The 16,583-nt window shown below is 49.5% G+C and overlaps 1 gene segment (V, D, J or C); it reads right to left on the minus strand.

The window, feature by feature from the left end:
* Nucleotides 1-11,330: 11,330 nt before the first annotated feature.
* Nucleotides 11,331-16,403, minus strand: LOC125629016 (T cell receptor alpha variable 27-like). The segment is given in 2 exon segments: nt 11,331-15,303; nt 15,519-16,403. Coding segments are annotated over 2 exon segments (348 nt in total).
* Between the last annotated feature and the right edge of the window lie 180 nt (nt 16,404-16,583).

Below are 16,583 nucleotides of genomic sequence, written 5' to 3' on the forward strand. Positions count from 1 at the left end.
CTCGGCCTGATGTTTTCTTATGCTCAGACACAGCATGTGACACCCCCAGCCTAGGGTCCTGTAACTGCCGCCCCTTGCTCCTGCACAAGCTCAGCTGCCTTCTCGGAGCTGTACAATCACAGCGTAGACAAAAGCACCCAGCACGAGGGGCTTCCTTGGCAGTATCTGACCAGCACCCGCTGCGATGTCCAGGGGCTCTAATGTTAGCCAAGGCCTGGGTTCGAGTCCTTCCTCCACCACAGACATTCTGGGTGGCTTTCAGCAAATCACTCAGGGCCACGTTTTTAAAGGGTGGCCCAGTGGGGTTTTCAAATACACCCAGGACTCCTAACACCCATTGATTTCAAAGGGTGTTTGGCACCGAGGCACTTGTGAAAAATCCCACCAGGTACTTAAAGCCCTTTAAAAATCTGTCCTTTTGTTCCTCAGATCCCCAGCCATAAAATGGGGGTAACTTTCCCACCTAACACGGGTATTGTGTGGACCAATAAAGTGATGATTGTGAGGTGGATAGATACTGTGATAATATGGCCAGAGAAATACCCAATGCAGGCAGTTTTAGGCTGGAATGGTCAAAGATTTCTGAGGGAGTTTGTAGCCCAATTTTCCTTGAATTCCACAGGGAGCTGAGTTCCTAATTCCCTTGGGCTCCTTTGAAAATATTTTAAACGCGCTTTTGTCCCATCCCACCCCCCCGACCCAACCCCTGCAGTATCTCAGCACCAGACAGACATGAATGGATTTAGCCTGGGATTTTCAAAGGAACCAAAGGGATTTAGGAACCCATGTCCTGTTGCATTTCAGTGACATTTGGCCACCTAGCCTCACAATGGCACATTTCTTGAGTTTTTATGAAGTTAAGGAGTCTAGCAATAGTTATTCTCAGTCAGAGGAAACAAGGGGACAGATTTTCAAATATTTCTGATATCAAGAAGGCCAGAAATGACCAGGTTGCAGCAGACAAACAAATGTGTGTGTAAAAAGAAAAGGATTACTTGTGGCACCTTAGAGACTAACCAATTTATTTGAGCGTAAGCTTTCGTGAGCTACATGCATCCAATGAAGTGAGCTGTAGCTCACGAAAGCTTATGCTCAAATAAATTGGTTAGTCTCTAAGGTGTCACAAGTACTCCTTTTCTTTTTGCGAATACAGACTAACACGGCTGTTACTCTGAAATGTGTGTGTGTGTATGAGAGAGAGAGAGAGAGAGAGAGAGAAAGTTGTGTGCAGGACTTTGAGAGAGTGCATTTATGTTTGATCTGCATGCGTGAGTGAGTTTGGGATGTGTGTGTCACTTTATGGTGTGTGAGTGAGAGAATTTGAAGGTTGTGTATGAGTGATTGTGTGGCTGTTTGTTGTATGTAAGAGAAAATTTGGTATATGTGTTATTCTGGGAGTGTGTGACTTGTTTGTGCATGTGAATTGTGAGTTCACTTATGTAGAAGTGTGTGTGTGTGTGTGTATGAGAGACAAAGAAGAAAGAGAGTAACTTTGTGAGTGTGTGTGACAGAGATTTTCTGTTTGTGTCTGTGTCCGTGAAACACATAAGTAGTTATGTGTCTAAATGACATTTCAATGTCCAGGCTGAAATAAGGATGTGCCTTTATATTTGGTAGTAAAACAGTGGTGAAAACTCCTGCACAAATTTTCATTAGTTCCTGCAGCTGTCAAAGTGCAACGCAATGGTCACCAGATGGCAGCACGTGACCACAAGCCTGTTTGTTTGCTTTCAGAACAGGGTTTGCCACATTTTTATTACATTTTCTTTTCAGATCAACCCAGCAGGGCCTGAGGGATTTCTGTTACTTCGCTCTCGATTTTAGGTGATGGGGAACCGTGCACTTTCAATGCAGTTTGTAGTTCCTGTGATTTGAACATGCAGGCTGAGAGTTTGAAACTAGCCCAAGAGAAAAAGATGCCCGATTCCCATTAAAATTCATGCAGCTTGAGTATCCACATTTCCAAAGCAGCCTAAGGGATGCCCACATACTTTTGAATTTGAATGGAAGTTGATCCTCTAAATCCTCTAGGGCTTTTTGAGAATGCCAGCCTCAGTATAAATCTGGGAGTTCTCTTTCCAGGAATAACTGAGCTCCTCTGACCATACCATGATGTTTGCCCCTGTGCAGAGCCCTAAGTGCCAGTTGAGTCCAGAAGTGAGGGTTAGGTGTCCCTTGGGTTAAATGTCAACCCAGGATGGAATTTCAACTAGGGTTTTCAAAGGAGCCTAGGGGAATTAAATGCCCAGCAACCATTAGTTTTGAATAGATCCACAAGGAACCCATCCCATACTTCGCCAGCCCACAGTGAGATATTAATAGATTGATTGATGGATAGATCCTAAAGTGAGAAGAGACCTTTGTGATCATCTAGTCTGACCTCCTGCTTTAACACAGGCCAGAGAAGGATACTCAGGGATACCCGCATCCAGCCCATATCTTGTGGCTGACCTAGAGGAAAGACACCCAGTCTTGATTTGAAGACTTCAAATGATGGAGAATCCACCATGTCCCTGGGTCAGTTGTTTCAGTGTTTAATTACCCTCACTGTTAAAAATGTGCACTTTCTTTCTAGTCTTAATTTGTTTCACTCCGGCTTCCAGCCATGGGATCTTATTCTGCTTTTGTCTTGTTCCATCTCCTCTTTGCGGCGAATTTCTGAGTACCATTGTGGTGCCCCCTTTTCCCAGAAATCAGGAAGAGGTTTTCATCTCCAGAAACCCAACCGTGGCAGGTCTCACCCCACTTCATAGCCCTCCCCCCACCCCCACACCCCTTTCCTGCCCGTGCTCGCCTCCTAACTTCACCTGCAGGAGTCAGTTTCTTACAGTAGTTGGAGAGGTGTCAAGCTTTTGTTCAGGGCTCCCTATGAATTTCAACACAGTGTCTCTCCTGAAAGTGCAGAAGTACATGGCCGCGTCCCCCAATTCCAGAGCTGTGATCCTCATACTGACAGAGCGTCTGGACTTCTCCAAATTAACAGAGAATCTCTCCCCGGCCTCATTCCTCTTTGTTCCTCCAGAATGTTGCCAAGAAAGGAAAAGAAGGCTTTCCCCAGGGGGCTGTTTGTACCAATACAAATAATAACTGCTAGCAGCTGTTTCATAAGTGCAGTCCAGGGAAACGGACTCGCGCTCCACCCCTGACACTGAAGGCTGGGTCTGAGTTACAGCATCTTCCATGCTGGAGCCTGGCACAAGGAGAGGGGGAAAGAGAGGTTAGTCGGAGGATGCTGTCACTGAGGGGAGTTCTTTGTTCAAGGAGTTTTTAAGGATCTGCAGGGATTTCATGGAATCATAGAAAAGTCAGGCTGACCTCAAGAGGTCGTGCAGTGCTCCCCCCCCCCCCCGACCATGAGACCATCCCTCACAGGTGTTTGTCTAACCTGATCTTCAAACCCTCCAACGATGGGGATTCCACAGCCTCCCTACTTAATCTGTTTGGAGCTCAACTCTCCTTATAGTTAGAAAGGTTTTCCTAACATCTAATCTAAATCTCCCTTCCTGCAAACTAAGCCAGTTATTTCTTGTCCCACACTGTGGACATGGAGAACAGATCACCCTCCCCTTTATTTAGATTCCCAGAATCCATTGAAATTCAATTCCAGTGGGATTTGGGCACCTAAATGCCTGCCTGAGAGCATCCTTTATTGCAGAAGAGGAGGGGGAAGGAAGAGGAAGAGGAGGAGGAGGAGGAGGAAGGTATGTTTAATCTCTCGGCACCAGTAATGAAGGGGGAGGCGGAGGTGGAGAATCTTTCAGAAATGGGATTTGGAATTTTATTCACTGAAAAGACAAATCAGCACAATGGCTGAGTCTGGGATCGTGACCATCCCCCCAGCATCTCGGCTCTTCTGCAGGGTGCCCCCGCTTTTCTCTCCAGCCAGCCTGGGAGAGAGTCACCCAGGCGGCAGCTCTTCTCCTCCACCCGCAGCCCTGGGCCGAGGGAGGCGAGAGAGCCGGTGTCTGAATGGTGAAGGTCAGACATCAGGCAGTGATGTCACAGCTGGAGGTGGGGCCAAGCATGAGCCTCCCCTCCCCTCAATACCTGCCCTGCCGCTGAGCCCACAGGTGCTGGAACTAAGGGTGCTGGGGGGAGAGCGGGGGCTGCTGCACCCCCTGGCTTGAAGTGGTTTCCATCAGATCCAGGGTTTACAGTTTGGTTCAATGGTTCTCAGCACCCCACTGTACACATTGTTCCAGCGCCCCTGGCTGAGCCCCCACATGCCTCACCACGTATGAGGGGCTGGCAGGAGAACTCGGCCACGGGACAGCAGAGGCTGGAATAAACTGGTGCGCCCTGTCTATGGAGAGCCATGCTGACTGTGCTGCGGTGCCTTCTGGAGGAGAACAGCCTGAACCGCAGCCGGACCCAGGGCCAGCCGGAAACTGACCCATCATCTCTGTCCCAAGGGAGCTGCGCTTCCCAAAAGCTGGGGGCGTTTTTCCCTTCGCTGCCGGTGGATTTTTCCATGGCTGCAATGGTGGATGATGCCAGGTTGTCCAGAGAAGGGACAAATGGTAAAATTCCATTTCCTAAAGAAAAATTCCCCTCCAGGGTTTACCTGTTGTTTTTAATGTTTGTGGTCATATGTTTTAAGGAGTATCAAGTGGGAAAGAAAAGCACTAGGGACTCTAGGCCCTACATCTGGTTACATCAGTGTAAACCCACAGCAGTGCCAATAAAGTCACTGTAATTGATAAGCAGTGTGGTCTGGTGGATAACCAGCTGGAACGGGGTTCAGAGCTGCTAGGTTCTATCCCCAGCTGTCTGACCTTGAGAAACCCCCTTCCCTACTTTCAGTCTTTCTCTGTCTTGCCCATAGAGCTTGTGAACTCTTTCGGGGCAGAGACTTTCTCTGTGTTTATGTACAGCAGCTGGGGATTTGACTCCTTGACTCTAGCTAAGCTATGATTCATTCACACCAGCTGGGGATCTCTGCACCAGCATCTCCTCCACCAAGCTGCCTTGCAGAGAATGAGGGTTTTTACACTTAGCCCATCTTGGGTCGTTGTGCCTCCACCCCACACAAGTAGGGGCCTGAGTCCCCCAGCTGGGAGTCTGAGTTCTGCCAAGAGCTGCTTTTCAAATCCTCCAGGTGCTCACCCATGAGCCACTCATCAGTGACTGTCTCCCTAGCATTGACAGTCACCAGGCAGCCAACCCTCTCCAGGGGAGCTGCTGGTACCATTGGAAGGTTTGGTAAGCGCTGGTGTAAGTCCAGGTCACGGTGGAGATGTCTCCTTCCCAAGCAGCCCATGACTCGGGTCCCTAAATCGACAAGGCCTCACAGCAGGACACTGCAGGGAAACACAATGATAGCATTAGGACGACGTATGTCAGAGTGTTACAGTACCTGTCTAACGTAATGTCTGTCTGTCTCCCAGAAGCTGGGAATGGGCAACAGGGGATCAGAATCACTTGCTGATTATCGGTTCGGTTCAGTCCCTCTGGGGCACCTGGCATTGGCTGCTGTCAGAAGACAGGATACTGGGCTAGATGGACCTTTGTTCTGACCTAGTACGGCTATTCTTATGTCTCTCTCCCAGTCTATCTGTGTATCTTTCTTTCTTCTGTTGCCTCTCTCTAATTTCTTAATTCTCCTATCTACCCATGTCCATCTGTCCTTCCTTCTGCACCATCTATCCATACATCAATCTGTTGTAAAATGCAATTTCCATATCTTTCCATCTCTCTCTCTCGCTTTCTCTTGATGCCCTTCTGAAGTCTTGAGAAAAGGAGGTAAAAATGCCAACAAATGTTCCAAATCACTACAAATAATGAAATAGGACAGTGACACGTCCAGCTGGCAGCCCCCTCTCTCTTTATGTGTGCAGTACCTCCTAATCATCCTAAACCCCGAGTGAAATGCTGCCTCAGCCATTTCCGGTTCAACATCCCACAAACGAAGTAGCTGGGTTGGAAGAGGCCAGAGTTTTCTGAGCAGAAACTTACAGCAGAAGTGAAGAAAGACCCAAAGGCATTTTCAGCCTCATGGCTCTAACATGAGTGGTGTTACTTTACTAGTACCTGAGACATTCAAAGCACAGAGATACACTGGCTCCCTGTCTCATCTCTGCCTGAGTTTTTGCACCTCAGGCTCATCACCTGACACATAAACCAGGTTGAGGTTCCATATCTGCCTCTGCTTGCTAGGCACCAAGCTGAACTGCCTTCTTGCAGCTCTGCAACCCCAGCCATAGGGACTATTCCAGCGGCCGCATCCACGAGTATGGGAGTAAATTTGATGTGTGTAAGTTTGAATGTATGAGTGAATTTTGTGTGGGTAAGTGGTGTGTGGTTGTGACCAGAATATACTGGATTATATGTAAAATTTACAGGTCAAATGTCCAGGATGACAGGAGGATTTATGTGGATATTTGACATCTATCTAGTAGAACAGTGGTGGAAAACTGCAGAACAATTTTATACAAATTTTCGGTAGATGTGAATACTGGATGAAAAGGCCTTTAGGTGGCAGCGCTTGAACACAAACCCGCTATTTCCTTCCAGACAAGGACAGGTCACACTTTTATTAAATGTTATGTACAAATAAACACACTGGGTCTTCAAAGAGTTCTATTATTTCACTTTTGTTTTTGGGTTATGGGGACCCTTCTACTTTCAATCCATTTTATATTTCCCTGGGATTTGAAAATGCAGGCTGTAACTGTGAAGACTGCCTAAGGGTAGGCAAGGTAAATAATCCCTAAAATTAATAGGGATTGGGCATTCAGGATTGGATTCCAAAGCAGACTAAGAGAGTTAGGTGCCCAAATCTCTTTTAATTTCAATGGGATTTGATCATCCTTTGAAAATTCCAGTATCAATATAACTCTGGGAGCTATTTTTTTCAGTTCTGCCTAAACTCTTCTTACGATACAGTGGTGTTTGCCCCAATTCAGAGGGGCCAGCACAGATTAAATCCATGCATTGGGGGCTGAAGTAAGACTTAAGTGGTGCATAGGCCTTTTTGCTGATCAACTAAACAATTTCAGCTGTGATTTTCAAAGGATCCATTGGGAGTTAGGCACTTAAATCCCCCTTGAGTTTCAATAGAATGTGGGTGCCTAACACCATAAGGAGCCTGTGACAGTTCCAGCCTTCACAACCAGGGGTTTATTCAGCAGATTCATGGATTTGTAAGGAAAGGACAATTATGATCATGTGACCTGGTCCCCTGTATCACACAGGGCAGAGAATTTCAGCCACGGCTCCCTGAGCTATAGTATGTCTTTTAGAAAGAGAAATCCAATCTGGGTTTGAATCATCCAAGTGATGAAGAACCCAGCACCTCATTAGATAGGCTGGTCCAATGGGTAACTGAAACATTCACCCTCGAAAATTTTCACCTTATTTCTAGCCTGCATTTGTCCTGCTTCAGTTTCCAGACACTGGATCTCATTCTGACTTTCTCATACTTGATTAAAGACTCCTCTGCTTCCAGTAATCTTCTCCCAGTAATGGTCCTTCTGGTCCTTGGGTCACATTCTGCTTTGTCTCCTTCCAGCTCTCCCCTTTGTGGTGAATTTCTGAGCACAGTTGTGGTGCAGATTCCCAGAAATCAGTTAGAGGTTTTCATCTCCAGGAAGCCAGCTGCAGCAGTTCCCTTTCCCCCTACACACACACACACACCCCTTTCCTGTCTGTGGTCTCCTTCTAACTTTGCGTGAAGGAGTCAGTTTCTCAGGGAAGGAGAAAGCTGTAGGGGTTTTGTGCAGAGCTCCCTGTTAATCACATCACCGTGTGTCTCTATTGAAAGCACAGAAGTACATGGCTGAGTCCCTCAGCTCCAAACCCGTGATCCTCAAACTGATGGAGCTTTCGGATTTCTTGAAGTCCACAGAGACACTCTCCCCAGCCTCGTTCTTCTTTAATCCATCAGAATATTCCCAAAGTAGGAAAACAAGCTTTTCTGCTCCATGTTGTTTGTACCAATACAAAGAATAATAGCTAGCATCCATTTCGTAAGCGCAGTCCAAGGTCACAGACCCACTCTCCACACCCGACGCCGCCGACTGGGTCTGCGTTACCGCATCTTCCATGCTGGAGCCTGTTACACAGAGTGGGTGAGGGAGAGGTCAGTCGTAGAATGTTGCCCCTGACTTGATTTATGGAGCGCATCCCTCATTGATTATCCTGATGATGATAATAATCTTCTTCGTCATCTTCATCTTGGATCAGGCACTGACACTTATTTTCTTTGCACAGCACCTACCCCGAGGTAGAAATCATTGGCTGTTGCTGCTGATTAATTCTTGGCAAATATTTATTAATTATTAAATATTATTATATAGTATTATTATTTTATTACTAGTCCAACCCCACAATCAGTTTTACTCAGATTCCCAGTGATTTCCATTGGAACGTTTTACCCACGGGAAGAATGGCCCAAGGACTGGGCAGCATTGCGATATTTTCCCATTACATAAGAACGGCCATAGCGGGTCAGACCAAAGGTCCATCTAGCCCAGTATCCTGCCTTCCGACAGTGACCAACACCAGGGGCCCCAGAGGGAATGAACATAATAGGTTATTATCAAGTGATCCACCCTCTTCATCCAAGGTTTACCAAACTTTCAGGCTGAAATTTTTCAAAGGAGCAGAAGAGAACTAGGTACCCAAAACCTCCCTTTGAAAATCCCTGCTCAGTTCACCGAGTCTCCACAACCTTTACTTCTAGTCGAGTCTATTCTGGCTCTGAGTTAAGAAGATTCCAACTGTAGAGTCTCTATTTACCAAGTAATACCAAAGCGGTCACAGCCCAGTGTAGGTTTTGTTCCTTCATAATGAAAAGATTTTCCTCCTGCCTCAGTATCACACTTCTCTCTTCTTCTGCACCAGAAGTCGTGTTAGCTCTCAGGCTGCTGCATGGCCCTCGACATGACAACTGACATGTCTGTGACTTCTCTGCTGCAGAAAAGCAAAGAGTGTTTCCTGATTGATTGTAGATTGGCAGCAGACCCAAACTTCCTGGCAGAGTTAACCACTGATTGAGTGACACCACCACCCCACTGGCAGATTGCAATCAGAACTGGCTAAAAGGGCGGGAACTGGGTGTGCTTTGTTCCAGGTGAGCCTTAAGTGGGCCTGACTGCAGAAAAAGCCAGTCAGTTGCGAACCAGCTGAGCAGCGAACAGCAGAGCAGCTAACAAAAGGAGTTTGCCTGGGAGTTCACCTGGGGAGAGCCCACTGAGGCTTACATCTTGCCGGATTCTCTGAGTAATTACTACAACTCCTGAGGAAGCTCGTAGAAGGAAGGTAATATGGATGGGGGGTGTTCAGCTGTTGTGACCTGTACTGGATGTGCCATGTTTGTCTTTCTTCCACAGGACAGATGCGACTTTGTCTGTACAAAGTGCAAGCTGGTCTCCATACTGGAAGAGAAGGTTCAAGGTCTGGAGCAACAGGTATCGACCCTGCATTGCATAAGAGAAACTGAAGATTTCCTGGACAGACGTCAGGATATGGTTCTACGGACACAAGGTTCTGAAGATTCAGAGCAGGCTGCACTGCGGGGACAGAAGGATGGTGAAGAAATTTGGCAGCATGTGACCTCCAGAAGAAGAAAGGGGAGCGTCCATGTACCAGCAGGGCAGATACAGGTAAGTAACCGTTTTCATGTTCTCTCCACAGGTACTAATGCGGAGAGTGGACCAGATGATACGTCTGAGGGAAGGGAGCAGAAAGAGACTCCGCCGATTGGAAGACATAAGATGCACTGTCCTAGGGTTCGGGGTTTCACGACCACCTCTCCCAAGAGAAGGAGGTGGGTGGTGGTGGTCGGGGACCCTCTCCTCAGGGGGACTGAGTCATCTATCTGCCACCCCGACCGAGAAAACCGAGAAGTCTGCTGCTTGCCAGGAGCTAAGATTCACGATGTGATGGAGAGACTGCTGAGACTCATCAAGCCCTCAGATCACTACCCCTTCCTGCTTCTCCACGTGAGCACCAATGATACTGCCAAGAATGGCCTTGAGTGGATCACTGCAGACTACGTGGCTCTGGGAAGAAAGATAAAGGAGTTTGAGGTGCAAGTGGTCTTCTCGTCCATCCTCCCCATGGAAGGAAAAGGCCCGGGTAGAGACCGTTGAATCGTGGAAGTCAACGAATGGCTACGCAGGTGGTGTCAGAGAGAAGGCTTTGGATTCTTTGACCATGGGATGGTGTTCCAAGAAGGAGTGCTAGGCAGAGACAGGCTCCACCTAACGAAGAGAGGGAAGAGCATCTTCGCAAGCAGGCTGGCTAACCTAGTGAGGAGGGCTTTAAACTAGGTTCACTGGGGGAAGGAGACCAAAGCCCTGAGGTAAGTGGGGAAGTGGGATACTGGGAGGAGGCATGAGCAAGAGCGCGTAAGAGGGGAGGGCTCCTGACTCATACTGAGAAAGAGGGACAATCAGCAGGTTACCTCAAGTGCCTATATACAAATGCATGAAGCCTGGGAAACAAGCAGGGAGAACTGGAAGTCCTGGCACAGTCAAGGAATTATGATGTGATTGGAATAACAGAGACTTGGTCGGATAACTCACATGTCTGGAGTACTGTAATGGATGGATATAAGCTGTTCAGGAAGGACAGGAAGGATAGAAAAGGTGGGGGAGTTGCACTGTATGTAAGAGAGCAATATGACTGCACAGAGCTCAAGTATGAAACTGCAGAAAAACCTGAGAGTCTCTGGATTAAGTTTAGAAGTGTGAGCAACAAGGGTGATGTCGTAGTGGGAGTCTACTATAGACCACCAGACCAGGGGGATGAGGTGGATGAGGCTTTCTTCCAGCAACTCGCAGAAGTTACTAGATCGTAGGCCCTGGTTCTCATGGGAGACTTCAATCACCCTGATATCTGCTGGGAGAGCAATACAGCAGTGCACAGGCAATCCAGGAAATTTTTGGAAAATGTAGGGGACAATTTCCTGGTGCAAGTGCTGGAGGAACCAACTAGGTGCAGAGCTCTTCTTGACCTGCTGCTCACAAACCGGGAAGAATTAGTAGGGGAAGCAAAAGTGGATGGGAACCTGGGAGGCAGTGATCATGAAATGGTCGAGTTCAGGATCCTAACACAAGGAAGAAAGGAGAGCAGCAGAATACAGACCCTGGACTTCAGAAAAGCAGACTCTGACTCCCTCAAGGAACTGATGGGCAAGATCCCCTGGGAGAATAACATGAGGGGGAAAGGAGTCCAGGAGAGCTGGCTGTATTTTAAAGAATCCTTATTGAGGTTACAGGGACAAACCATCCCGATGTGTAGAAAGAATAGTAAATATGGCAGGCGACCAGCTTGGCTTAACAGTGAAAACCTTGCTGCTCTTAAATATAAAAAAGAAGCTTACAAGAAGTGGAAGGTTGGACAAATGACCAGGGATGAGTATAAAATATTGCTCGGGCTTGCAGGAGTGAAATCAGGAAGGCCAAATCACACCTGGAGTTGCAGCTAGCAAGAGATGTTAAGAGTAACAAGAAGGGTTTCTTCAGGTATGTTAGCAACAAGAAGAATGTCAAGGAAAGTGTGGGCCCCTTAATGAATGAGGGAGGCAACCTTGTGACAGAGGATGTGGAAAAAGCTAATGTACTCAATGCTTTTTTTGTCTCTGTCTTCGCGAACAAGATCAGCTCCCAGACTGCTGCACTGGGCAGCACAGCATGGGGAGGAGGTGACCAGCCCTCTGTGGAGAAAGAAGTGGTTTGGGACTATTCAGAAAAGCTGGACGAGCACAAGACCATGGCGCCGGATGCGTTGCATCCAAGAGTGCTAAAGGAGTTGGTGGATGTGATTGCAGAGCCATTGCCCATTATCTTTGAAAACTCATGGTGATTGGGGGAGGTCCCGGATGACTGGAAAAAGGCTAATGTAGTGCCCATCTTTAAAAAGGGAAGAAGGAGGATCCTGGGAACTACAGGCCAGTCAGCCTCACCTCAGTCCCTGGAAAAATCATGGAGCAGGTCCTCAAGGAATCAATTCTGAAGCACTTAGAGGAGAGGAAAGTGATCAGGAACAGTCAGCATGGATTTCCCAAGGGCAAGTCATGCCTGACTAATCTAATTGCCTTCTATGACAAGATAACTGGCTCTGTGGATGAGGGGAAAGCGGTGGACATGTTGTTCCTTGACTTTAGCAAAGCTTTTGACACAGTCTCCCACAGTATTCTTGCCAGCAAGTTAAAGAAGTATGGGCTGGATGAATGCACTATAAGGTGGATAGAAAGCTGGCTAGATTGTTGGGCTCAACGGGTAGTGATCAATGGCTCCATGTCTAGTTGGCAGCCGGTATGAAGTGTAGTGCCCCAGGGGTCGGTCCTGGGCCCGGTTTTGTTCAATATCTTCATAAATGATCTGGAGGATGGTGTGGATTGCAATTCAGCAAGTTTGCGGATGACACTAAACTGGGAGGAGTGGTAGATACGCTGGAGGGTAGGGAATGGATACAGAGGAACCTAGATAAATTGGAGGATTGGGCCAAAAGAAATCTGATGAGATTCAACAAGGACAAGTGCAGAGTCCTGCACTTAGGACGCAAGAATCCAATGCACCGCTCCAGACTAGGGACCGAATGGCTCAGCAGCAGTTCTGCAGAAAAGGACCTAGGGGTTATAGTGGACGAGAAGTTGTATATGAGCCAGCAGTGTGCCCTTGTTGCCAAGAAGGCCAATGGCATTTTGGGATGTATAAGTAGGGGCATTGCCAGCAGATCGAGGGACGTGATCATTCCCCTCTATTCGACATTGGTGAGGCCTCATCTGGAGTACTGTGTCCAGTTTTGGGCCCCACACTACAAGAAGGATGTGGAAAAATTTGGAAAGAGTCCAGCGGAGGGCAACAAAAATGATTAGGGGACTGAAACACATGACTTATGAGGAGAGGCTGAGGGAACTGGGGATGTTTAGTCTTCAGAAGAGAAGAATGAGGGGGGATTTGGTAGCTGCTTTCAACTACCTGAAAGGGGGTTCCAAAGAGGATGGCTCTAGACTGTTCTCAATGGTAGCAGATGACAGAACAAGGAGTAATGGTCTCAAGTTGCAGTGGGGGAGGTTTAGGTTGGATATTAGGAAAAACTTTTCCACTACGAGGGTGGTGAAACACTGGAATGCGTTACCTAGGGAGGTGGTGGAATCTCCTTCCCCAGAAGTTTTAAGGTCAGGCTTGACAAAGCCCTGGCTGGGATGATTTAGTCGGGGATCGGTCCTGCTTTGAGCAGGGGGTTGGACTAGATGACCTCCTGAGGTCCCTTCCAACCCTGATATTCTATGATTCTATAAAAAGGGGGGCCCTCCCGCCTGAGCTCCTCCACCTGCCCCCTGCAGAACAGCGCCCCCTAGTGTCACACTGGGGTGAGCACTAGCTCTCAGGGAAGAGAGCCCCATAAAGAGCCCCCACCCTGCTGCCTGCAGCACAGCGCCCCCTACCACCCTGCTGAGGCACTGAGGCCAGCCCTGAGTCACCCACACCATCCCATGAATTATCAGGTGTCCCATCCAAATCCGATATAAAGACTTCAAGGGGTGGAGAATCCCTCACACCCCTAGGCAGGTTGTTCCTATGGTTAACTACCCTCACTGTTAAAAAATGTTTGCCTTTGATCTGGTCTTTGGTCACGTAGCATATATGAAAACGAATTACACATTCAGAGCTGCTGTTGGTACCATTTGCTGTCTTTTGACATTATAATAGCACCTGGAAGCCCAATTGAGAGCAGAGCCTTCTTTTGATGGGCACTGCACGGATATATAGAGACAGTCCCTGCTCTAAGAAACTTACACTCTAAATAGAAAAGACAGACAGAGAAAGTATTATTCGCCACCTCCATTATACAGATGGGGAACTGAAACCCAGGGAGATTAGGGTTGGATTTTTTCCAAGGTGCCTATGGGAGATAAGCATCTAATTCCTATAAAATGCTCTGACAGTCTTGGCTCTGGCCTCCTATGTGACCTTGCACGAGTCGCTTCTTTGTAGGACACCTAGCACCACCAGACCCAATTTAGCAATAATAAGAAAGTTTCAAAGGGGATTGGGCAGCCTCATAGGCTGGCCGGCCCTTTGCAGCAAGCTAGCTTCAGCTACCAGCTCTCTCATGACCAGGCAACATAAGGGCTCATTAGTGACCTAATGGGGGTTAATTAGAAAGGCTGACCCGCCCCAAGCCCCAGTTGCGGTGGTGAGGCAGGCAGAGCACTATTTAAATAGGGCAGGGCGCTCATTAATGGAGAGACGGTCCTGGAGAGAGGTGTGAGGGGAGGCCCTCCCTAGGAAGAGCATGTGGTTGTCAGGTTGAGTTACCCGTAGACTGTAGGGTAGGTTCCTGTGGGGAGGGGGGGGTCCCTGAGATAGGGCCTGCAACAGGAGACAGAGACCCAGGCTGCTCCTGAGGGGGATCCCTGAGATTGGGCCCGAAAGAAGCGAGGAGTTCCTCGGAGCTTAACTGCTGGAGTCCCTGGGGAAGGGAAGCGGCAGGGCATTATGCTGGGCAAGAAGAGAGAGAAGAGGAAGCAGGGCCAAGAAGCAGAGGACTTCAGTGGGTCCAGAGGAGGCAGGGGCAGAAAAGCTGTTTGGACAGTTGCTGAGGACGTTAATTTGCCCCATTTGTTAGCCCAGAAAGGGGAGTGAACTGCTGAATGACTTGGCTGGAGCCTGGAGCCCAGAGAAAACACAGCCGGGAATGGACCCGGCAGCCAAGGAAGTAGCCAGGCGAAGTCCCCTGTCACACCAGACCCGGACACGAGAGGTGAGGCCTCGGGCATAGAAGCATCGACCGCTCCCTGGGGCTCCTGGGGAAATGCTGCCTTCATGGCCAAGGTCAAACCACCTCCGGTAGAGCTGGGAGCCGAAACCACGTTTCCTCGGTCCCCTCCCACCGCCCTAACTAGGGAGCCTCCCCCTCACCAGGGCTATAAACTCCTGTCCCCGTCTGCCCACGGGGCTCTGTCCCACACCGCCCGGCGCGCCCCCAGCGCCCCGCAGCCCCCTCCCGGGTCACACCCACAGTTACTGTACAGGCTACGCTGCCCCCTGTGTCACTGTGTCTCCACGGCGCAGAGGTAGCGGGCGGTGTCCCCCAGCCGGCAGCCGCGGATGTGCAGGGAGCTCCGCTTCTGCCCCGGATCGTGATCCGCAGTGAAATTCGGTTCTTGTGTCTGGTTCCCCTTGCCGAACAGCATCAGCAGGAAAAGGGGCCGCTCCCCGGGAGCCTGCCGGTACCAGTGTAAACTTTGGATAGCGCTGGAGTAAGTGCAGGTCACGGTGCCATTCTGCCCCTCGGAGACATCCAGCCACTCCGGGCTCTGCTCCACAGAGAGCTGCCCGCTGGCCACTGGGAATAACGGAGACAAGGGGGAAGCAAGTCAGAAGCTGCCACGAGCCACCTGCCCCCGGGAACCGCGGGGTGGGGTGGGAAGAGAGACAGGCTGCGGGGGGACAGACCGACCGATCTCTCCATTTCACTCCCTTCTTCCCCACCACACAGTCAATGAAATCCAGCCCCGGCTCCCTGCTAGTGACCAGCGGTTCGGTCTCCCCAGCCCTTACCCCACAGGTGCATTAGCTGGATCACCCACGACAGCCCCCGCGGCCTCCCCATCCCTGCGCTCACTGACACCCCAGGGCGCGGGGACGCTGCTGAGTTCTCCCTGGGGCCGGCACGTGTGTTGGGGTCTCCTGTGCTGTAGGGATCGGACACGTCCTTCTCCCCCCTCGTGTGCCCAGCCAATCAGCGACCAGCCCCTTCTCTCCCATCACAGCCGTGCGTCCCTGTGCGCAACCTTAGTGTGTTGGTTACACTGCTAAACGCTGACCCCTAGTGGCCAAATCCGTACCTCAGGTCGCAGTAGAGCATCCTCTTGGACCCTCCCCCAGCGTGACAGAAAATCCTTTCAGTTGGGTGATTTCCCCTCACAAAGGAATTGAGTGCAGATCCCAGTGGAAATATATCACTTGCTTCACAGTTCTCAAACGATCCTAAGGGAGTTAAGCACCTAGATATCATATTATTTGGGCACCTAATTCTCATAAGATGTTCTGAAAATCACTTCCTCTTTTCCTGGCTCTGCCACTGTCTTCCTCCGCTACCTTGTCTGTACAGTGAGACTGAACCTGGCCGTGGCTTTATCAGCCACCACCGTATAAATTTGAACTAAGAGGTCCATTTCGTAGTGGGCTGGGGGAACCCGACTTCCTTAAGCTCCCTGGGGAAAGCTCGTCTCAGTAGCTTGCCCAAGGTCACGCAGAGTTAAGAAAGATTGTATTGAAAGATGCCCAGGCGGATAGAAAGAAAATCCCGTGGGTGAAGGGATAGATACATCTATAGCCCGAGAGCTGGGAATGGGGGATACAGAGCGGGAAACTGACCCCTGGGTTCAGGAGACCTACCCCATCCCTTAACCACCAGACCAGCCTCCCCCTCCCCAGAGCTGTAAATCCTTTCCCCCAGCTCTATGAGGCTAGTCCCACACCGCCCGGCGCGCCCCCAGCGCCCCGCAGCCCCCTCCCGGGTCACACCCACAGTTACTGTACAGGCTACGCTGCCCCCTGTGTCACTGTGTCTCCACGGCGCAGAGGTAGCGGGCGGTGTCCCCCAGCCGGCAGCCGCGGACG

This window comes from Caretta caretta, chromosome 13 (assembly GCF_965140235.1).
Source record: "Caretta caretta isolate rCarCar2 chromosome 13, rCarCar1.hap1, whole genome shotgun sequence".
NCBI classification, from domain to species: Eukaryota; Metazoa; Chordata; order Testudines; family Cheloniidae; genus Caretta; species Caretta caretta.